This window comes from Chiloscyllium punctatum, chromosome 40 (genome assembly GCF_047496795.1).
Source record: "Chiloscyllium punctatum isolate Juve2018m chromosome 40, sChiPun1.3, whole genome shotgun sequence".
Taxonomy (NCBI): domain Eukaryota; kingdom Metazoa; phylum Chordata; class Chondrichthyes; order Orectolobiformes; family Hemiscylliidae; genus Chiloscyllium; species Chiloscyllium punctatum.
In genome coordinates this window covers 53,385,130-53,409,029 of record NC_092778.1, presented here as the reverse complement: position 1 = coordinate 53,409,029, position 23,900 = coordinate 53,385,130, and the positions used below count along the sequence as shown (strand labels likewise).

Sequence of the window (23,900 nt, the reverse complement as noted above, 5' to 3'; positions counted from 1 at the left end):
GGCCAAGTGGGACTAGATTAGGTTAGGATACCTGAGTCTAGATTAGAGTGGTGCTGGAAAAGCATAGGTCAGGCAGCATCCGTGGAGCAGGAAAATCAACGTTTCAGGCAAAACCCTTCATCAGGAATGAATGGATATCTGGTCGGCACAGACGAGTTGGACTGAAGAGTCTGTTTTTGTGCCGTACATCTCTATGACTGATGGTAGTTTACCTTGAGGGTCACTATGCCTCAGGCAAGGAGAGAGGTTGAGTCCTAAATTGAAACCTCAGCTGTCAGGGAATTGAACCCTCAGTGTTGGCAGTACTCTGCATTTGCAAACCACTTGTCCAGCCAAATGAGCTAAGCAATTGTGGAATCAGCAGATTTTGTACAAAACTTATTTTCAGGCTCAACCTGGATCTATACTAGTAGGTTGAGAGTTACAAATAATTCTTGAAACTGGAAATTTAGACCACTAAAGTAGGCTTACTTGCATTAAATTTAATTTGTCCATTGCTTTCCCAAATTGATTTCCACTGTCGTCTATACTTCAAAATTATTTCCCCATGTTCAGATAAAACCTTGGTCTTTCTCTCTGTGCTCCTCTTATAGATGTCCACTCTTCAATTCCTACTAGCTTCAGTGTATTCATCCATTGAGGCCTTAAGCTCTCCAATTCTTCCCATGTCCTTTTAAGGGCTTCCTTAAATTTGACCACTTTGATCACCAATTATAATATCTCCTTCAAGAAAAACAAAGTACTGCAGATGCTAGAAATTTTATTGCATTTTTAAAGTGAACAGTTTCCTGTATGTAAATGCATGTTTGTTCTGAAGCTGAGACTTTACAGATCTTATAAAAATTTGGCTTGGGACATTGCAAAGAGGCAGAGCTACTTTACTGTGTTGTCAAGGTAATGGTGGGCCTTCTCCATGAATAACAAGTGACTGATCAGAAACTTCAAGTTTCTGGTATAAAATCGTGATTGAGTCTGGCCATGGGGTTTGTGGCTTAGTGTTTTGCAACATTGGGGCCTTGTTCTTGGTGGTTGGGGGAGAGGGATGCTGTTAAATAATCTTGAATTGCTGAGTGCAACTTCAAGTTTGTTCATACAGTAGTCACAATGGTTGGGGTCTGCTCTGTTGCAAATTCATTTGAGATGCAAGCAGGAAAGTTTAATGTGGAATTCTAGGTATTAAAATTTTTAGTGAATTACAGTTAAACTAACAGGGAATTAATTTGAAGAGAAATGTCTATTGTGGGTTTTACTAGGGAAATGTAAGTGTTACCTTCCATCATTTCTGCTGGAGTATTTGGGACAATAAATATAGTGCAAAAGTCTATTTCGTAGACCCAGCCCAAATATAACTTTTAAACATTGAGTAAATTTTAGAGATAATGCTGCAACCAGTTCCAAAATTTAGAAAACTATGGGAGATGTCTGGTTGACTTGATGTACTGCAGTTGTCTCTGATTTGGAAAGATTGTAGTTCTAGCACCAGTCTGATAATCATGTAACCTAGGAGAAAGTGAGGACTGCAGATGGTGGAGATCAGAGCTGAAAAATGTGTTGCTGGAAAAGTGCAGCAGGTCAGGCAGCATCATGACTCCCCTGCTCCTTTAATCATGTAACCTACCCTAATACTTGTCACTGTTGCTGAGAGTGCTGTGTTTTTGGAAGCGTCATTTTTCACGTGAGCCTTATTTAACATTCCTTCCTCAAACAACACCAACAAATAGTTTTTTTCCAGCAGCTCTGGAAGCATCTGTGGAGAGAGCTACAATTATTATTTTTGAGTCCAATATGGCTATTCTTCAGAAGGTCTTGAGATTTTGGAGCTTGCATATCTTAACGTCTGATAAAAGTCTCTTGTTGACTTGTTGAATTAAACGAAAAATGAAATAGAACAGGAGATCAAGACAGCTTTGAGATATCATGAGACAAAAAAAACTGCGGACGCTGGAATAAAAAGTAGACAGACAGGAGACTGGAAGAACACAGCAAATCAGGCAGTGCAGAAGTTGACATTTCGTGTGTAACCCTTCAGGAGCTATCATAAGGCAGTGCAGATGGAGAGAAGGATCAAGAGTATGCATGTGATGACACATGGCACCAAGTATGGTTCTCAGGTTGTGGCAGGAGCCGCAGTCTGAGGAATGTTATATATCTTGGAGATACTTATAATCTTGATTGGATTTTAAATATGAAGAATGGAACATCAGTTGGAATCCGTGGAGTTAGGTGTAGCCGGAGTTGTCATTGAGGAAGGAGGTGTAGCTGTGAAAGTGACTTTTAGCAAATACTTTATCAAACACTGCGAGGGAGATAAAAAGCAATGAAAGTGAATGAGCCAAAGTATTAAAATGTCAATGCACTTGGTGAGAAGAACTGAATTTCTTAAAGATGGGCATGCTTGGAACAGAAGTGGCACTGAATTTGTCACTTAAAGCAAAATATTGCAGATGGTAGAAGTCTGAACCAGAAAATCCTGGAGAAATACAACAGGTATGGCAGCATCTGTTGAGAGAGAAGCAGTTTTGAGTCTGATAACTCTTTCGGAATTTAATTTAATTAAATATAGTACATTATGAGAATGAACATTTAATATGTATGATCTTGGTTATTTGCATGTTAGAAATTTTAAAAAGTGATTTTTTAAAAAATCCTTTATTGGAAATGGGCATCGTTGGCAAGGCTAGTATTTGTTGCCCATCCCTAATTGCCTTTCAGAAAATGATGGTAAACTGCACTGTTAACAACTGAGTGATTTTCTAGGCCATTTCAGAAGGCACTTAAGAGTCAACTGCAAGTAGGTCTGGAATCATACATCAGTCACACCAGATGTGGCTGTCAAATTTTCCTCTCAAAAAGCTGATATTGAATGAGATGGATTTTCACAACAGTCCTATGGTTGCATGGTGACTTAACTGGTGCAATTTCTAATTACAGGTTTGTTTAATTGTATTTAAATTCTCTGGATGTTGTGGTGGGATTTGAACTCTTGTTTCTTGATTACTAGTTCAGCAGCATAACTAATGATGCTAATGTTCTCTAATCCAAAATAAAATGATTTATAATGTCTTGAGGACACAATTACCTAGTCCGAAATTCAGGTTTCTGTTTTTGTTCCTGGGATTTAAGTGTACCACTATCTCCTTTCTTAAAATTACGAATATTAATAGCAGCAAAAGTGGTCTGTGTTAGCCTGTCATATCTACACCAAGATGGCTAAAACTTGTCTTGGTACTGCAACTAAAGTACAAGACCAAATACTTTTTAAATGTGCTGGATCTTTCTGACTGTATTACATTCAGACAGTGTCCCAGGTCCCAGTCAACCTTTGTTTGTAAAAGGTTCTCCTTAACTCACTTCTAATCCTGACACCCATTAGTTTAAACCTATGACTTCTTGTTTTTGACTTCTCCCCTAAGGAAATATAAACTCCATCTTTACTTGTTATTTTATACATCTTGATGTAATCTTCCATCAGTCTCCCTCCTCAACTGTACCTTGTAGTTCAAGATCTTCAGTTCTGGCAACATCGTTTTTCTTTATTTGTTAATTGAATGCAAGTGTTGTTGCAAAACCAGCATTTGTTGCCTATCCTGAATTGCCCTGAAAGATGCTTTTGAGCCATTGTGTTGAACTGCTGCAGTCCACCTTGATTGGGTACAAACACCATATTGTTTGGAAGGGTACTTCCATATTTTGGTCCAATGATTGTGAAGAAATGTGAACTCAGGATAGTTCATGGCTTTGGAGGGATACTTGCAATTGGAGGTTTTTCACTGCTTTTGCCACTCTTGTCCTTCCAGGATCATCGATCACTGAGTGTCTAACAGTTGACCTCACCATCTGCTTATGTAAAGCTTCTAGAAACTGCCCAGATAGAGAAAAGTGCACAGTCTTAATAGGCTCTGCTAGCTTGGTGCATTATGTTTGGTTTCAGTTTGGTCCATACAATCAATCTTTGTAGGGTAAAATGTGTTTTCTGGTGGCAATATAAACAAATTAGTAAAAAAAATCCTAGAAACTGAAGTGTGAAGTCATTATATTACAGTACTAGTGTTGGGTTCTTTTTCTTGAGATTCTTACATACTTGATGCAACTGCAATATACCAACTTCTGTGAACAACCAAAATTTATTAAGCAAGTACAAGCTGTGGAGGAACCCTTAACACTCTTCGCAGAGCTTGTGAAGCCATGTCAAGGGATCTCCCTGAACAAAAGAAAACAGTTCTTCCTTTATACAGTGCAAGAGTTTCACATTGCCATCAGTAATGCCCATAAGATGACCTCCAGCCATTCCCCCACAGACACATGACACTCAAGACACGATGTAGTGATCACATCATTTCCTGAAACAATGTAATGTAAAACATCCCTTAATGGCCAGATCTGTTGTGAATTTCTTTTTAAACTGCAGGGAGTGGTCAGAATTTTAATTGCAATGTTCTTATTGATTCTGAATAGGAAATGACAATGTAATTCTTTTACTCTGAATAACTAAGAAATGGCCGTGCAAATGGCTCTGAATGGCAAGAGATGGAAATGTAAATTCCTTACATTCTAACTGTAAGACGGAGACATACTACCCTAAGACAGAGGCATACAGCCTGTAGCCTCGGCACATCTAATTTCCTGCAGGTCAGCAGAGCAAATTAGCCCCTTAACATCTCACTAGAAATAAGAAACATATTTGGCCCATCATGTCCAACCAGACTAGTGGAAGAGCAGCCCAGTTAGTTTCACTCCTGTGTCTGTTCTCTGTAGACCTGCATTTTTTTTCTTCAACTGCTTATCTTTGTAGATCTGAGGTTTGGGGAACTGCTGACCAGTGCTGGGAAATCATGACCATTGACATGAGCTCCCATGTCTTCACACTTGAAAGCAGCCAGCAGCGTTCTGGATGTTCCAGAAGCTTGGATCCAGAGACCTATCTCCAGCGTGATATGCAGCAGAATTTTCTCACGAACTGTAGGGTGAAGCAATAATGAAGGATGATGAGCCTAGACCAATTAAAAATGTAGAACTTCCATGCTGAATGGGAAAATGAATTTCTGTTAACAACTGTAAAAGATGAGAGTCTGTCTTAAATTTCATTAAATTATATTGATAAGTAAAAAGGAGAATTTGTAATGACACCAGAACAGTACACAGTAAATCTAAGGATAGTATTTTCTTGAGCAGAATACTTCGGACAAAAAAATTGACAAGCTGAAAGCTGTTTTGAAAGCTCAACATTTGTTTTTTTTAAAAAATCAGCTGCAAAAGGTATGGTTTGTGCTGAAGCATGATTTCATACTTGCCATCTTTAGGCAAAACACAAGAATATTCGCAGTTGCTGAAGTAATTCAAAAAGTAATGACTGGTTGCTGAATCTTTATTTAATGATTTTTAAGAATAAGGAAGAAATAACAGCAATCTAGAGCATATCACTTTGTGCTTCTGAGATGAGTGAAATCTTTGTCCAAAGATGTCTTTCGTCAACTACAGCAGGACAAGGACTGTGAAAATTCTCACTGTAATACGATGACTGATCATTTTATACCTATAGTTCTTAAGGGCAAAACTTCTAAAGATGGTCTTCTTATCCTCTTATTCCTTACCAAGAGAATAGAAGTGAGGATATACACACAGACTTTCAAAAACATTCCAATCAAGAAACTGATTTCCATCACAACTGAAGGCATACCAGCCATGCTTGGCACAAATGTGGACTTTGATACATTTTGTAGAAATTCTGTCAATTAGCACTAAAATCGCAACAACAAGCATTAACAAATAAAGATTTGAATTTCTTTCATGAAAGTTGTTAAGCTTGTAAATTTTGAGCCATGTAATTTTGAGTAATGTCAAGGCCCTGATTATAGATTATGTGGAAAGAATTAACAGAATGTGCACACTTCTTTAAAAAAAAAAGAAAAATCCTGAAATCTCAAGTAGTTATATGCTTACTCAGTCAAAATTAATTTCCCCAAACAATTAGGAATTCCAAATGTGATCAAAAAAATTAAGTGAATTATCCATCCAGCACAAACCAGTGACTATAGCTGGATGGCATGGTGGCTCATTGGTGAACACTGCTGCCTCACAGCTCCAGGGACCTGGGTTCAATTGGGCAACTATCTTTGTTGATTTGTTTAAATCCTTATTCAATAAACTCCAAGCTGTCTGTGGTGAACTAATCCTCCATGCTGATGTGAGGCAATTAAGTCAAGATTTTTAGATCTGTTGTCTGAAAATCATTGCTTTCCTTAAATTCAGGAATGAAGCGTGCAGTGAGCTGTCACATACCGTGGTTGTTAGACTGAATTTCTTGTAAACATAACATCAAAATTGAATGCATTGAACCAGAGAAACGACAGATACTTGGCACATATGATCAATGCAGTGAATGCATTTAAATTGAAATTATTGTGCAGTCCTCCCAATTTAATGCTGTAGCACTTCAAATTAAGTCAATCAAATTCAAGTATCACACCTACTATTTAACAGACTTTATGTAACAGTCTTAAGCTGCAAACTTCAAAGCACTGGCGGATAATGTGCAGTCATGTGCCTGTTGAACTTGGTGAATTTAGGACAAATATGTTTACACTTGGTTTTAGAATTATAGCAGGTGGTGTTCTGTGAAACGCATTTCACAACCTATACTCACTGTCTGTCTCTGTCTCCCTCCCTCTCTCATCACACAACCTCTCACTCTTAGACTTGTTCTTTCATATTCACATAGACCATTTAAACCGTTGTTGTACACGCTGTCTGTTGCATGTGCTCTCACTTGCAGCGTCAAGCATTTATTTGTAGTCTGGCTACATTGAGGAGTGGTTCTCAAGAATCGGGGGAAGGCAGCAGTTGCAGTCAAGTTGTGTGGTGGAGCAGACATTGTCGTAGTCGGGAAGTGGGGTGTGGAAGAGTCATTTGTAGTCATGTTCAATTCAAGCAGTAGAACAAACTCCAGCATACATCAAGAGAAGTGTCCAGTTTGTGAGGTAGGCAAGAAAGAAAGAAAGAACATTACTCAATCTGGCATGTCCTAAAGGCCAAAGATTGTTGTTCAGAAAAATAGCAATCATTGATTAGCTAGTCAATGGGATGGTCTAAACTAGCTTGGCTGCTGTGGGTGCTCACCATCTTAATTGACAGACTATTTGGCCAGTCGTCCTGGCCCCAAACGCGCTATTGAGCCCTGCTGTACTTCATGGCCACCAATAAAAGTTTGGGAGTTGGGACCCCCAGGTTGTTTCAGCTGATCCCTTTGGTGGTTGTGATTCAGTTTAAGAAATCCTGCTTTAGAATGGTGTGACCTTGAAACGCAATTAACCCAGTTTTAAGAAAATTAATACATTTGGTTTCATATTGGTATCTAATTTTCACAAAGTAATGATCAAAAGTTGCAGAGTGTGTGTGTGTGTGTGTGAGAGAGAGAGAGAGAGAGAGAGACAGTGAGTGTGTAGGTGAGGGGGGAGAACTTGAGTTTGAGTAATTGAATGTACAGGATGTCACAGTTGAACATGATGCTCTCCTCTGGCAGCACTCATTTTAAAGTGAGAGCAGAAACTTAAAATTTGTTTTTCACTTTCTATGTCTGTTGAAAGATTAGTCAGCTCTAGGTCTGGCTGAAATGAAGTGACCTAATGTGAGTGGAAGATTTGACCTAGGATCTTCAGGCTTATATTGTTTAGTGCCAGTTGTATCTGAACTGGTGATACTCACGCTTGAAAGGCTTTTGTGCACTGTTTAGGCTGTAACTCCAATTTACTACTGAAGGGTGCCATCTTTCAAATGAATGTAAGAATTGTTGATGGACTATTTTTAAAGCCTAAATATTTTAACTTAAAGCCAAAATAACACATGCAGTTGGAAACAGTTAAACAGGTAATAATCAGTGCAAATTTATTATCATGTCTCAAGACATATGTAACATTAAAAGATTAAATGGGAATATCTCTCTGGACATTAATGTAATATTAAAGGGTTAAACTACACTCTCTTTGGGTGGGGACGACAATCATGAAAGAATGCAGATGACTATCCATTATAATTTACACTTCATTTAGACAGTCATTTGCTATTACTCCCCTGCTATTGTCAAGTTAAACTATAATTCAATCTCTTCCATCCAGAAATGCTTTCTGGCCAGAGGTATGTCACACCTGCATTGTCTTGGGGAATCATTGAGTCAGAAAATCATCTGCATAAAGATTCCCCAGGATTAGGACATTAGCATTTGCATTATCTCTGAGGATGATCTCATTCTAACATTGTACCTGGGGTAACATGTGACTGTGAGTAATTGGTGGTTGTCTTGCATGGTATGTGATTGTGGGGGAGTGGCCAGAGCATCGGAGGCATGGACAACTGACCTGTGTAAAGGGGGTGTATTTATTTTGTTCAGGGCTTCACTTTGACTCAACCTCGCACGCCTGCGAGGGAGGACAAAGGGGGTCATCCAGCTTGTACAAGCTTTAATAAACTTTAACTGTTTGCAGAAGTTTTTGTGTGCGAATTGTATCTCGTGTGCAAAACCTCAGGAAAATAACCAATCACATAAAGCACAGAGACTTAGCTGAGCAGAGAAACTTAAATTTAAGGGATTTTAGAAAGGAAACGTGGGTCTAATAATAGAAAAGGAAGACTCACTCACTCATTGGTAACAAAGGGAAATAATAAAATTATTTTATAGACTTTCAAAAATAAAGCTACAGCGGTGTATGAAAGAGTGATGAAAGAGAAATCCTATGGAAACAAGGCACATGCTTTGCCTTGGTTATCATATTGAAGTGCAAGTACGCAAAAAGAGAGATGGAATAATCATATAGGAAAACAAATTGAGTACCTCAAAATGGAAATAATATGAGCCCTGCTGTCATTCATTAATTATCAACCTTATTCAGGGGTAGAGAAACAACTAGCAGTTTTTTATCATGATCTGTCAAAATTCCTTTTGATATGGGAGTTGAGTTGTTGAACTTGAGACAGTTCAGCATAACAGTTTAAAATAGAGGAAGATTGTTTTGAATTGGTCAGCATTGAGTTGAAGTAAGCTACTCATGCCTTAAAGTAAATAAGACTAATACTCGTTTGAAAAGATGTAAATTAATCACTGGCCAATATAACTTCATAAGAACCATAGGGGTATTGAAAAAATAGAAGAAATGAAATGTGCGCTCAAAAGACCATGGATAAGGTCACAGGGCCTTCTCAATAAAAATTGTATTGACATCAAGCTGACAGTTTGATTAGTTTGTTATTTATATGGAAAGGATGGGTTTTTCAGAAAACATGAAGGATGTAAACAGTGCTGTGCCATACTTGGATGCTATTTCTCAAAATATCCTTTGGTTGCATATCATGGTTTTAATATCAAAATTTGTTGATAGCATTAAATACTCAGTTAACTGAAGAGGATTGAAATCACTTAGTAGAGTGGGTAGATAAACATCAATTTTCTGTTTGTTTGAAGTTTAGAATATGTTTGAAGCAAACTTTTAGTTGTATAGATTTAACACTTGGTTTACTTTTTTTTTAGGTCAAATGACTCAGCTATGTGACCTCATTAATAAGAGTGGAGAGCTGCTTGCAAAAAACCTGTCTCACTTGGATACAGTGCTAGGTGCGTTGGATGTGCAGGAGCATTCTCTGGGAGTCTTGGCTGTATTGTAAGTTTCAAATGATTATTGGATCATCAAATAATGTAAATTATATGGATGGGACAATTCATACAGAATAATGATATTTTTCCTTTGTTCCTGTCATAAAAATGTTGTGGTTGCTCATTTAAGGAAGTTACCTTCTCTGCGGTGGCTTAGTCATATGTTAAGGAATTAGAAAATGTTATCAGTTCGGATGAAAGTATATCAGAAAGAAGGCAGTTAAGCCAATGCTACTTGCATACATTAGGAATTATTTATTCATGTCCGAGAAACAAAGTATACCAAGTAATTAAATCACATAAGTTAATCTGACCATGGTAGTCCAAACTTTGACTGTTGTGAAACTCTGTAGGTGGCCATTGACATGTAATAGTCTTAAGGATAGATTTTCATTATGCAAATGAGTGTAAACCTCAGATTTAATTTTCAAAGGGTTAGTTGTGCGTTTTGAGGATTTTTGGGGATCAACACTTTTGATGTACTCATTAGCCATTGTGCTAGCGACACAGATATTGAAGTCACAATAGCTCAGTGGTTAGCACTGCTGCTCACAATACATGGGACCTGGCTTCAATTCCAGCCTCAGATGACTGCGTGTGTGGAGTTTACATGTCCTCCCCACATCTCTGTGGGTTTCCAGTGGATGCTATTGTAATAGGAAATGATTTTGTGGGCGGCATGGTGGCATAGTGGTTAGCACTGCTGCCTTGCAGCGCCAGAGACCCGGGTTCAATTCCTGCCTCAATCTAATCTAAACTGTTACTCTATAGTTAGCTTTTCCCAAAAAAATCATTATTGCTATCTGTGACCAGAAGGAGCTTCATATTCACTAAGTTTTTAAGTGTTATTTACTTAAAAGGCTGTGTTGCTTTTGTAAATTACTGTCTAATTAATTGGTTTCTAGAATATCTGTTGCCTTTGGTAATTGTCCCCTAAAGTATAGTGTGTGAAAGTAGAAACCAACATGAAATTTAAAGGAAAGAAACTGGTCAATAATTTCTTCAAGGTGTACTTTGAAACTTATGTCAGACTTATACATGGTACAGTCTGAGGGAGTGTTGCTGAACAAAGAGACCTTGGAGTGCAGGTTCATAGCTCCTTGACGATAGAGTCACAGGTAGATAGGATAGTGAAGAAGGCGTTTGGTGTGCTTTCTTTTATTGGTCAGAGTATTGAATACAGGAGTTGGGAGGTCATGTTGCAGCTGTACAGGACATTGGTTAGGCCACTTTTGGAATATTGCGTGCAATTCTGGTCTCCTTCCTATTGGAAAGATGTTGTGAAACTTGAAAGGGTTCAGAAAATATTTACAAGGATATTGCCAGAGTTGGAGGATTTGAGCAATAGGGAAAGGTTGAATAGGTTGGGGCTGTTTTCCAGGGAGCATAGAAGGCTGAGGGGTGACCTTATAGAGGTTTATAAAATCATGAGGGACATGGATAGGATAAATAGACAAACTCTTTTCCCTGGGCTGGGGGAGTTCAGAACTAGAGGCATAGATTTAGGATGAGAGGGGAAAGATATAAAAGAGACCTAAGGGGCAACGTTTTCACGCAGAGGGTGGTATGTATAAAAAAATGAGCTGCCAGAGGAAGTTGTGGAGGCTAGAACAATTGCAACATTTAAAAGGCATCTGGATGGGTATATGAATAGGAAGGGTTTGGAAGGATATGGGCCAAGTGCTGGCAAGTGGAACTAGATTAGATTGGGGTATCTGGTCGGCATGGACAAGTTGTACAGCTCTATGACTGACTCAGTGCTCATATTCTAGTTTGTGAGAGGTTTAGACCTGAATATGGAAATACGTTTTGGCATGCAGAAAACTTTTAGCTGGAGTAGTCCAAATTACAACAGTATTACTTTGTAGAACCAAACTGTCTGTAAAATGATATACACTTAACATTTAAGCCTGAGTTAATAATTTCCATCATATACTTTGGAGACAGAAACATACCGTTGAGGTTACGAATATTCTCTAGATTTGCAGACACTGTCTGAATGTACAGTACTTTTATTTCTTGCATTGAGATAATCTAAATTTCTGTATAGACATGTTGCAGAACCCACACTTCCTTGTTCAACAGGTTGGATGTGGGTGCTGTAGAAATTGTCTTTGAAATGCTTTAGAATCTTAAGGATTAAAAGTAAATGTATTAGATGAAAATCTTAATTTTACATAATTGTAATTGTGAAGACTGGTATGTTTGGACTTGTTTTCTAGGTTAACATTGCTAGATGCAAGAAAAATAATATTGTTTTGATATATTACCAAAGAAAATTGAATGATATAAATCAATATTTTTAAATTTTTTTTTGTGCAGGTATGTGAAATTTTCTATGCCCAGTATCCCAGATTTTGAGACCTTATTTTCGCAAGTTCAACTTTTTATTAGCACTTGCAATGGTGAACACATCAGATATGCAACAGATACCTGTAAGTCCCTTTTCTATAATGTGCTTTCCACATTTACAATCAAATCTTCACTTTTCAATTTATTGAAATATATTTTTCGCACTGATTGTGTTTATATTTTCATCTTTCTGTAGTTGCCAGCCTTTGCCATCAATTGACAAATGCTTTAGTAGAAAGAAAACAGGTAAACATTTGTAATATTTCACATTTACTTCTTACACATCTGTATTTGAATAAAACATTACTGTGAATATTTGCATAAAAGTATCACTATGAAACTATTACCTGGATAATTATTATATCATGTTCTAATAAGTTTATTAAAAGTCAAGTTGGTTTGAGGTATAGATTGGAGAGATGAGGAATATGCTTGCACATTTCAGCAGCTTAGTGAAGAGCATTGGCAGATGTTGCTACAAGTCGACCGCCTGTTCTTTTAGTATGGAAATAGTACATGATGTTGAGAAATAGCAAATGAGGTAAAAATTACAAGTAAATATTTCTAATTTCAGATAATTATGGACAGTGTCAAATTAAGTACTTGGAAAAGTAAGCATTTTCAAAGTATGGGAAAGAGTGGGGGAATGGGTCTAATTGGATAACCTTTTCGCAGAGCTGACCCTGGCAGTTATATGCTTCTATGATAAAGATTATGATTATATCTCCTTTCTACTTTAACTAGCTACTTTAACTATACTATGCACCTTAAAAGTTGATGTTAAATATGATTACTAGATGATCCTGCTTTGTATTTCAATAATTTTCATGGCTGCCTTGTAAATATGCAGTATAAACTGAAAGAACTGCAGATGCTGTAGATCAGAAAAATAAAAGCTCAGCAGGTCTGGTAGCATCTGTGCTTACACTTCATGTAACTGCTGCACTTCCTTGATTACATGAATGCCAAAAGTCATTGATCCAACGTCAAATGTTCTGATGGAAAACTCCTCATGCACTGATTTTATGCGATAATATCTGCAGATATAAGTCCCACCAGAGATTGGCAGTATTTATGGGAATAGTACACTACTATTAATGTATATTGTAAAAGTCCCAACTTCTGATCAAGACCAATAGAATTCCATGTGCAAACAGTTTTGAGATTTTAAAAACATTGCATATTTACAGCCAAAAAACAGAGGTCTGGTAGTATCTGTGAAGAGAAATCAAAGTTATCATTTGAGGTCCGGCTCTGAGGAAGGGTCCCCACCGGACCCAAAGGTTAACTTTGATTTCTCTTCACAGGTGCTGCCAGAACTGCTGAGCTTTTCCAGCAATCTGTTTTTGTGGGTGTAAATATGCGATTTTTAAAACCATGTTTGCACGTGGAATTCTATTGGTCTTGGTCAGAAGTTGGGACTTTTACAGTGTGCATTAATACTAGTGTACTATTTCCATAAACGCTGCCAATCTCTTTTGATAGGACTTTTATCTGTAAAATTTATCTGCATAAAATCAGTGCATGAGGAGTTTTCGACCAGAACATTTCATGTTGGATCAGTGACTTTAGGCATTCATGTATTCAGGGAAGTGCAGTAGTTACATTCTTTGTAAGAACAAAAACAAAGTACATACTATTTCAAGAAATACATCATTATGCATTTCACTCTGATTAAGGATGGATGGTTCAGTATTGAAACACTTGTTACCCAGAAATTTGATTATAGATCAAAGACTGCTTTTATGTGGGAAGGTAGATTATCAACAATTGCAACTTTATACACATAACATTGACATATTAGTGGTTTCAATATGAGATGTATTAAAAAGTTTATGCTAAATTTTGCAAGATTTAGTTCTGTGTCAAGTTATCACTTTCATAATGTAGTGCATGGGACTTATGAGAGATTTTATACTGCTCAGCCCACTACTGATATCAGTGGGACTAGTTCAGGGAAAACTCTTGTTTTTGCATTTAATGTATTAGAGGAAAAAAAGTGATATTTCATTTAAAATTTATCTTTTAAAGCCACTGAGAGGCATTAGCATTCTAAAACAGGCCATTGACAAGATGCAGATGAATACAAACCAACTTACCTCCGTTCATGCTGACCTCTGCCAGGTAAGATGTGTTATTTTGTGTGCAACTAGCCTTAATTTGGATACAATGAATGGTATTTTCATTGACAGTTATGATATTTTTGAGGATCGTAATGTTTCTTGAGAATAGTTTGATAATTTGAGATGCCCTTTGGAATACAGTCATTTTCTTTCTTGCATTGCAATTTTTTTAAAATTGAAAATTAGAAGTGTGGTGGCAAGTCAAACATTTTCCCCATTTGTATTTTTGTTTCCCTTATATTTTGGCATAAACTAAAGTGACTAATAGAGAAAAACTGGACAGGAGGAGAAACCTACTTGAATGAAATGCAATCAGATGGATGATATCTGGTGTTTGGTACACCTGGGTTGCTCAATGGATTAGTCTTGGTCATAGAGATGTTCAGCATAGAGACAGACCCTTTGGTCCTACATGTCCATGCCGACCAGATATCCCAACCCAATCTAGTCCCACTTGCCAGCACCCAACCCATATCCTTCCAAAGCCTTCCTATTCATATACCTATCCAGATGTCTTTTAAATGTTGCAATTGTACTAGCCTCCACCACTTCCTCTGGCAGCTCATTCCATACACGTACCACCCTCAAAACTTTGCCCCTTAAGTCTTATATCTTTCCCCTCTCATCCTAAACCTATGCTCTCTAGTTCTGGACTATCCCATCCCAGGGAAAAGACTTTGTCTATTTATCTGATCCATCCCCCTTTATAAAGGTCAACCCTCAGCTTCTGACGCTCCAGGGAAAACAGCCCCAATCTGTTCAACCCCTCCCTGTAGCTCAAATCCTCCAACCCTGGCAACATCCTTGTAAATCTTTTCTGAACCCTCTCACGTTTCACAACATCTTTCTGACAGGGAGACCAGAATTGCACACAATATTCCAAAAGTGGCCTAACCAATGTCCTGTACAGCTGCAACATGACCCTCCCAACTTTGTACTCAGTACACTGACCAATAAAGGAAAGCATACCAAACGCAGTCTTCACTATCCCATCTAACTGCGACTCCACTTTCAAGGAGCTATGAACCTGCACTCCAAGATCTTTTTGTTCAGCAACACTCCCGAGTACCTTACCATGAAATGTATAAGTACTCGAGGAGAAGTGAGGACTGCAGATGCTGGAGATCAGAGCTGAAAATGTGTTGCTGGAAAAGCGCAGCAGGTCAGGCAGCATCCAAGGAGCAGGAGAATCGACGTTTCGGGCATGAGCCCTTCTTCAGGAATGAGGAAAGTGTGTCCAGTAGGCTAAGATAAAAGGCAGGGAGGAGGGACTTGGGGGAGGGATGTTGGAAATGCGGCAGGTGGAAGGAGGTCTAGGTGAGGGTGATAGGCAGGAGTGGGGAGTGGGGGCGGAGAGGTCAGGAAGAAGATTGCAGGTTAGGAAGGCGGTGCTGAGTTTGAGGGATTTGACTGAGACAAGGTGGGGGGAAGGGGAAATGAGGATACTGGAGAAATCTGAGTTCATCCCTTGTGGTTGGAGGGTTCCTAGGCGGAAGATGAGGCATTCTTCCTCCAACCATTGTGTTGCTATGGTCTGGCGATGGAGGAGTCCAAGGACCTGCATGTCCTGGTGGAGTGGGAGGGGGAGTTGAAGTGTTGAGCCACGGGGTGGTTGGGTTGGTTGGTCGGGGTTTCCCAGAGGTGTTCTCTGAAACGTTCCGCAAGTAGGTGGCCTGTCTCCCCAGTATAGAGGAGACCACATCGGGTGCAGCGGATGCAATAAATGATGTTTCCCCATTTCCCCTCTCCCCACCTTGTCTCAGTCAAATCCCTCAAACTCAGCACCGCCTTCCTAACCTGCAATCTTCTTCCTGACCTCTCCGCCCCCACCCCCACTCCCACTCTCGCCTATCACCCTCACCTTGACCTCCTTCCACCTGCTGCATTTCCAAAGCCCCTCCCCCAAGTCCCTCCTCCCTTCCTTTTATCTTAGCCTGCTGGACACACTTTCCTCATTCCTGAAGAAGGGCTCATGCCCGAAACGTCGATTCTCCTGCTCCTTGGATGCTGCCTGACCTGTTGCGCTTTTCCAGCAACACTTTTTCAGCTCAGTGTATAAGTCCTGCTAAGATTTGCTTTCCCAAAATGCAGCACCTCACATTTATCTAAATTAAACTCCATCTGCCACTCCTCAGTCTACTGGCCCATCTGATCAAGATCCTGTTGTACCCTGAGGTAACCCTCTTCGCTGTCCACTACACCTCCTATTTTGTTGTCATCTGCAAACTTACTAACAATACCTATTACGCTCATATCCAAATCATTTACTGTTATTTTAATTATTGTCAGTACTTTTAAATGACTGAAAATTAGTCCAGTTTTTTTCAAAACAAGCAGCTATTTATACAACAAGCAGCATGAGCAGTCTAAGTGTTGCGATGCTGAGTACAATGACATGTTTGATGCAACTTGCTGTCCGTTTAGTCTTCAGATGGTTTCAGTTGACTTTAAAACTTGTATTGCAGTACAAGTTGTAAATTTGAGGATTACATTTACTTTGGACCTCCCAATATCACTGTTCAGATGATGTTTGTTTCTCATGCTTGCCAAAATCAGAGGCAGTAAACTTTGTAATCAAGTGCCATGCTGTGTGTACATGAAATATTTCATCAATGATAGAAGTACATGCACTCTTACACTGTGCAAGTTATTATTTTTTGCATTTATTCACAATGTATGGTTAAATCTATATTTAAGAATTTTTTGCATCCTGATTTACACCATTTAATGTTTCCATGTAGTTTTGTGTAATTTGGTGTGCGAATTATAGCTGGTTGCATTGTTTTTATTCTTTTGTGAGGGTTGACTTTTGCATCACAGTATCTTTTAAAGCTGTTCACCTATCAAATTGGTGCATGATTTCTTACTCTTAGCTTTCAAAAGCACAGTAATATCCAAGATCTTTATATGTTCAGTGACCCTTTTTTCTCCATTTTATAGCTTTGCCTGCTAGCAAAATGCTTCAATCCTGCAATTCCTTACCTGGAGGTAGATATGACAGATATTTGTAAAGAAAATGGAGCCTATGATGCCAAGCACTTTTTATGTTATTACTATTATGGTGGCATGATTTACACGGGACTCAAGAATTTTGAGCGGGCACTGTATTTCTATGAACAGGTAAAAATGAACATAGTTGGGGGTGATATCAGAAAACATATCCTACTTTTTTGAATATTTGTTTCCTTAACAATACTGCATTAACATATTAAAACCTTTGTAAAGTTGCAATACAATATTTGTATTTTGTGATTATGAATTCCCTCCACCAAATTATTGATGCTATCAGGTGACTGATGGTTATTGGACTCTGTTTTAAATGCTACCAGTTTAGCAATTATGATTTACTTTTCATGAAGGCTGCATCTCCTCAGGTGTAATGTCAGTTTTATTCTAAGAAGCAGATTGGATGAGAGGTTTTCTGCATTGAATGCAACACACTCTAGAAAATTACACATTCAGGGCTATTTAGTAAATATCTTAAATATTGCATCTATGTTGCATGGAATTTGAGTCGTATTGCAATTGTGGTGCAAGCAGGGAAACCTGCCTTTACTTTTATAAATCTTATTTATTGTTCTTGCAATTTTACTCATAAAGTAGGTGGCTGATTAACAATTAGAAGTATCCATTTTTATTTTTCTTCAGGCAATAACAACTCCAGCCATGGCAGTCAGTCACATTATGTTGGAGTCTTATAAAAAGTATATTCTTGTCTCCTTGATCTTGCATGGGAAAGTTCAGCAGCTGCCCAAGTACACATCACAGATAGTGGGAAGATTCATTAAGGTGAGATTGCAGATTTAATATTACAGAAGAGAATTTTCAGCAGTTCGCTTTTGGCTAATGCTTGCCATAATTAGTTGAAAATAATGTTTTTTGAATTGCACTGTTGACATTATACTGCATGCCCTTTAGACTTCGCAGTCAGTCTGAGTCTTTACAAATTCGTGTGTTAAAATCTTTTAATTTATAATCATCTTTAAAATGAAAATCGTTTGGTTTATGCTGTGTGATGTTTTGCAATTTTAGTTTGTTTTGGAATCTAACAAAGTGTCCAATCCATGTTCCAAATCACAACACATTATAAATATTTGGAATGTGTATCTTTTTGAAGCTGTAGCTGAAAAAAAAATGCATATTTTTGAAATTATTTGATTTGAGCCTGAAGAACATGCATTTCTTGAATGGTGAGCCTGCAGAAAATTGTCACTGTTATTCCTTTACCTTCATCTTCTCCTGCCATTGTCTCAGGCTTGACTTCCCTTAGGATAAGCCTCTAAACTCCAGGGCATCTGCTGAAATTCTCCAAAAGAGCCCATTGATTCAGTTGTCACTGCCTTATTGAGCATTAACACCAACTGATTCTTCTTTCTCTCTCTTGTTGCCTGCCCAAAGTTGCCTGCTGGGTGTTCGTCTTGTCATTCTGCCTGGATTTCCTCTCCCAAGCAAGGTGGGAGAGACAAATTTCTCTTTCCTGTATGTCTTTTTCTAAAAGCCTCACCAAATCTTCTTCTCTCCCACCTATTTTTTGGTCACCTTTCGTAGCCCTCCGACAAATGCCAGCTGCTTCTTCATTATCTGTATTGTCAAGCACCTTGGACATTTTTCTAAGATATATAAACAAATTGTGGTGTGCATTTTTTTTTGCTTCAAAAAAGCGTATCAGTGAGAAATGTGTACATCAAACTGACTAAGCATGTCCATTACTTGGTTAATTTCAACTATTTATTTTAATATTTGTGCTCTTTCCCCTGCTGTCCTTTGGTTTGATTTAATTCAGATGTGGACTGGGATATCATGTAAACTGTTGAACACCTTGTGAGCAGCACGGCTGACATGATGATAGTAGTGCTGAGGAAAAAGTGACTGGGAGATGGTGCCTACAATGGTAAAGTCTAAAAGTTACCATTTCAAAATTCTACAAATGTGTTGCAGCTTGAAGGTTACTATCCTCTCTGGTTGCCCTGTTTTGTATCTTGGGAAATGAGGCAGGAGATCCTATGTTTACATTGATAAATTGAGTGAAACTACCAGCATTTTTCCATATAGCAAGATGAAATAGACCTCTTCTGTTTGTATTACAGAAGGACAATATACTAAATAGTGCATGTAGTTCTTGATGGGAAAATGTTTGTCATATCAGACACTTAATGTCTTTGTTACAACATATAATTAAGCAAACTTTTTATTTTCAGTTGATGAATAGTCATATTACATTTTGGTGCCTTACTCATTTCATTTTTCAATCCCACATTGTCTGGTTTTGCACTTAACGTAAACTGTGTACCTGACAATCCAGCTAATGAGCTCAGTATAATCTTCCATTGCTGATTTTGTTCTTTCTTTTTACCTCCCCTCCAAGAATGCTACTCCTTTTTGGAATATAATCCAAGAAGATGGAGCGTGGACTTTGTTAGTAGGCTGCTAGATGGAGCCAGATAATTGCAGTCAGTGAAAAGAACTTGTTTAACTTTTATGCAGAAAAGCAGTGGCTATCTCTAGTGATCATATACTTAACATAGAACATTACAGCGCAGTACAGGTCGATGTTGCGCCGCCCTGTCATACTAACCTGAAGCCCATCCCACCTACACTATTCCATGTACGTCCATATGGACAGGCAATCAATGACGACTTAAATGCACTTAAACCTGGCGAATCTGCTACAGTTGCAGGCAAAGCATTCCATACCCTTACTACTCTCCGAGTAAAGAAGCTACCTCTGACATCTGTCTTATACCTATCTCCCCTCACTTTAAAGTTGTGTCCCCTCGTGTTTGCCGTCCCCATACTTGGAAAAAGGCTCTCCCTGTCCACCCTATCTAACTCTCTGATTATCTTGTATGTCTCTTAAGTCACCTATCAACCCTCTTCTCTCTAACGAGAACTGCCTCAAGGCCCTTAGCCTTTCCTTGTAAGACATTCCTTCCATACCAGGCAACATCCTAGTAAATCTTCTCTGCACCCTTTCCAAAGCTTCCACATCCTTCTTATAGTGCGGTGACCAGAACTGTACACAATACTCCAAGTGTGGCTGTACCAGAGCTTTGTACAGCTGCAGCATAACCTCCTGATTCTGGAACTCAATCCCTCTATTAATAAAGGCCAAGGCACTGTATGCTGCCTTAACAACCCTGTCAATCTGGGTGGCAACTTTCAGGGATCTGTGTACATGGACACCGAGATCTCTCTGCTCATCTGCACTCCCAAAAATCTTATCATTAGCCCAGTACTTTGCATTCCGATTACTCCGTCCAAAGTGTATCACCTCACACTTGTCCACATTAAACTCCATTTGCCACCTCTCAGCCCAGCTCTGCATCCTACCTATGTCTCTCTGCAACCTACTACATCCTTCATCACTATCCACAACTCCACCGACCTTAGTGTTGTCCGCAAATTTACTAACCCACCCTTCTAAGCCCTCATCCAGGTCATTTATAAAAATGATGAACAGCAGTGGACCCAACACCAACCCTTGCGGTATGCCGCTAGTAACTGGACACCAAGATGAACATGTTCCATCAACTACAACCTCTGTTTTCTTTCAGCAAGCCAATTACTGATCCAAACTGCTATGTCTCCCACAATCCCATTCCTCCGCATTTTGTATAATAGTCTACTGTGGGGAACCTTATTGAATGCCTTGCTGAAATCCATATGCACCACATCAACCGGTTTACTCTCATCTACCTGTTTGGTCACTTTGTCAAAAAACTCAATAAGATTCGTTAGGCACGACCTACCCTTCACAAAACCATGCTGACTGTCCCTGATCAGATTATTCTTTTCTAGATATTTATAAATCCTATCTCTTTATAACCTTTTCCAACACTTTACCAACAACTGAAGTGAGACTCACTGGTCTGTAATTACCAGGGTTGTCTCTACTACCCTTTTTGAACAAGGGAACACTGCAGTATTTCTAATACCTCTTCCTTGTGAGCCTCAATCTCTTCTAGTCTAGATGCAAGTATCTCTGTATCTTCCTCGCCAACATTTTCATTTTCTATAGCGAACACTGTCGAAAAATATTTATTTCGTGCTTCCCCTATCTCTTCTGACTCCACACACAACTTCCCACTATTATCCTTGATTGGCCCTAATTTAACTCTCGTCATTCTTTTATTCCTGACATACCTATGGAAAGCCTTAGGGTTAACCCTGATCCTATCCGCCAACAACTTGTCATGCCTCCTCCTGGCTCTTCTGAGTTCTCTTTTTAGGTCTTTCCTGACTTCCTTGTAACCCTCAAGCGCCCTGAGTTTTCACATTTTGTCCTAACATAAGCCTGCTTCTTCTTCTTGACCAGGGATTCCACTTAGTAAACCACGGCTCATGTGTTCTATATCTTCCTCCCTGCCTGACAGGTACATACTTATCTAGGACACACAGGAACTTTTCCTTGAATAAGCTTCACATTTTTAATGTGCTCATCCCCTGCAGTTTCCTTCCCCATTCTATGCTTCCTAAATCTTTCCTAATTGCATCGTAATTTCCCTTCCCCCAGCTGTAACTCTTGCTCGGTGGGGTACACCTATCCCTTTCCATCACTAAAGTAAACCTGATAGAACTGTGTTCGCTGTCTCCAAAGTGCTCACTTACTTCCAAATCTAACACCTGGCCAGGCTTGTTACCCAGTACTAAATCTAAAGTGACTTCGCTTCTTGTAGGCCTGTCTACATACTGTGTTAGGAAGCCCTCCTGCACACACGGGACAAAAACTGACCCATCTATAGTACTCGTACTGTAGTGTTCCCAGTCAATATTTGAATAGTTGAAGTCCCCCATGACAACTACCCTGCCTCTCTCACTCCTGTCACGAATCATCTTTGCTATCCTTTCCTCTACATCTCTGGGACTATTCGAAGGCCTACAGAAAACTCCCAGCATGGTGACTTCTCCTTTCCTGTTTCTCACCTCAGCCCATACTACCTCAGTTAACGAGTCCCCAAACATCCTTTCTACAACTGTAATATTGTCCCTAATCAACAATGCCACACCTCCCCCTCTTTTACCATCTTCTCTGTTCTTACTGAAACATCTGAATCCTGGAACCTGCAACAGCTATTCCTGTCCCTGCTCTATCCACGTCTGTGTAATGGCCACAACATCGAAGTCCCAGGTACCAACCCACGCTGCCAGTTCACTCACTTTATTTCGGATGCTCCTCACGTTGAAGAACACACACCTCAAACCAGATTCTTGCTTACCAGTGTCAGATACTTGATTTTGGAACTCCCTACTCTCATCCTCTTCTGTACCTGTCCTACAATTTTGGTTCCCATCCTCCTGCTGTATTAGTTAAATCCACCTTAATAGCTTTAGCGAATTTCCCACCCTCTGGTTTAGATGAAGACATCCTGCTTGTAGAGGTCCCACCTACCCCAGAAAGAGCTCTAATTATCCAAAAACCCGAAACCCTCCCTCCTGCACCATTCCTGTAGCCACGTGTTCAACTCCTTTCTCTCCCTATTTCTCACCTAACTAGTACGTGGTTTAATGAGGTTTAATTCGGTGTAGGTGACACGCATTTTAATTTAGAGATCTTGAATACATGATCTAGTTTTGGGATCACTTTGACTAGTTTACTGGCTATTTGGCATTATTAGGAACATAAAAAATAGGAGCAGGCCATTCAGCCCCTTAATCTTGCCCTGCCATTCAACATAATCAAGGCATTGCAGCTCAGTTTTAATTGAGTTATTATTTATTATTAGTATCCTATTATTCTGTGACCATGTCCCCTAATTTGAGATTTCCTCATTAGCAGAAACAATATTCCTACATACACCATAAATTTATGCTACATTTGGATCTTTAAACCTTCAGTGTTCCTAACTTTTAACCCTTTAAAATAATACTCAGATCTTCTCTTCATTGGTCAAAAATATGTGGTGTTGCATTTATCCTTGTTAAATTCTTTCTGCCATGGTGTTGTCCTCTCATTTAACATCTCAAATCACATCTCTGTGGATTGTGATTTTTACTTCTTTCTTATAAAGATGCATGGTATTACAGGCCATGTATTAGCATGGATAGAGGATTGGTTAACTAACAGGAAGCAAAGAGTGGGGATAAATTGTGCTTTTCTGTGATGTGCCTCAAGGATCAGTGTTGGGACTGCACTTGTTTACAATTTACTTAGATGATTTGGAGTTGGGGACCACGTGTAGTGTGTCAAAATTTGCGGATGACACTAAGATGAGTGGTTGAGTAAAGTGTGCAGAGGACTCTGAAAGTTTGCAGAAGGATATAGATAGTTTAAGTGAGTGGGCAAATGTCTGGCAGATGGAGTACAATGTTGATAAATGTGAAGTCATCCATTTTGGTAGGGATAATAGTCAAAAGGGCTATTATTTGAACAGTAAAAAATTGCAGCATGCTGTTGTGCTGAGGGACCTGACTGTCCTTGTGCCTGAAATGCAGAAGGTTGGTCTGCAGTACAACAGGTAATTAAGAAGGCAAATGGAATTTTGTCCTTCATTGCTAGAGGGATTGTGTTTAACAGCAGGGAGGTTATGTTGCAACGGCGTAGGGTGCTGGTGAGGCTGCACCTGGAGTACTGAGTGCAATTTTGGTCTCTTGAGAAAGGATGTACTGGCATGGAGGGGGTGCAGAAGAGATTCACTCAGTTGATTCTGGAGTTGAGATGGTTTATGAGGAGAGACAGAGTAGACTGGGATTATATTCATTGAAATTTAGAAGAATTGGGAGGAATCTTATAGAATCATATAAAATTATGAAGGGAATAGATAAGAGAAGCAGGGAGGTTGATTCAA

General features: G+C 39.0%; 1 protein-coding gene across 2 annotated transcripts in view; it reads left to right on the top strand.

Annotated features, from left to right (window-relative positions):
- Positions 1-23,900, top strand: part of cops3 (COP9 signalosome subunit 3) — a 42,926-nt gene that overhangs the window by 6,845 nt on the left and 12,181 nt on the right. For both annotated transcript variants that reach the window (XM_072559912.1, XM_072559911.1), the window contains exons 2-7: positions 9,518-9,647; positions 11,963-12,075; positions 12,189-12,238; positions 14,024-14,116; positions 17,056-17,235; positions 17,764-17,904. In XM_072559912.1, the coding sequence (XP_072416013.1) occupies positions 9,523-9,647; positions 11,963-12,075; positions 12,189-12,238; positions 14,024-14,116; positions 17,056-17,235; positions 17,764-17,904 (702 nt within the window). In that variant the 5' untranslated portion in view covers positions 9,518-9,522. The remainder of the gene's footprint in view (positions 1-9,517; positions 9,648-11,962; positions 12,076-12,188; positions 12,239-14,023; positions 14,117-17,055; positions 17,236-17,763; positions 17,905-23,900) is intronic.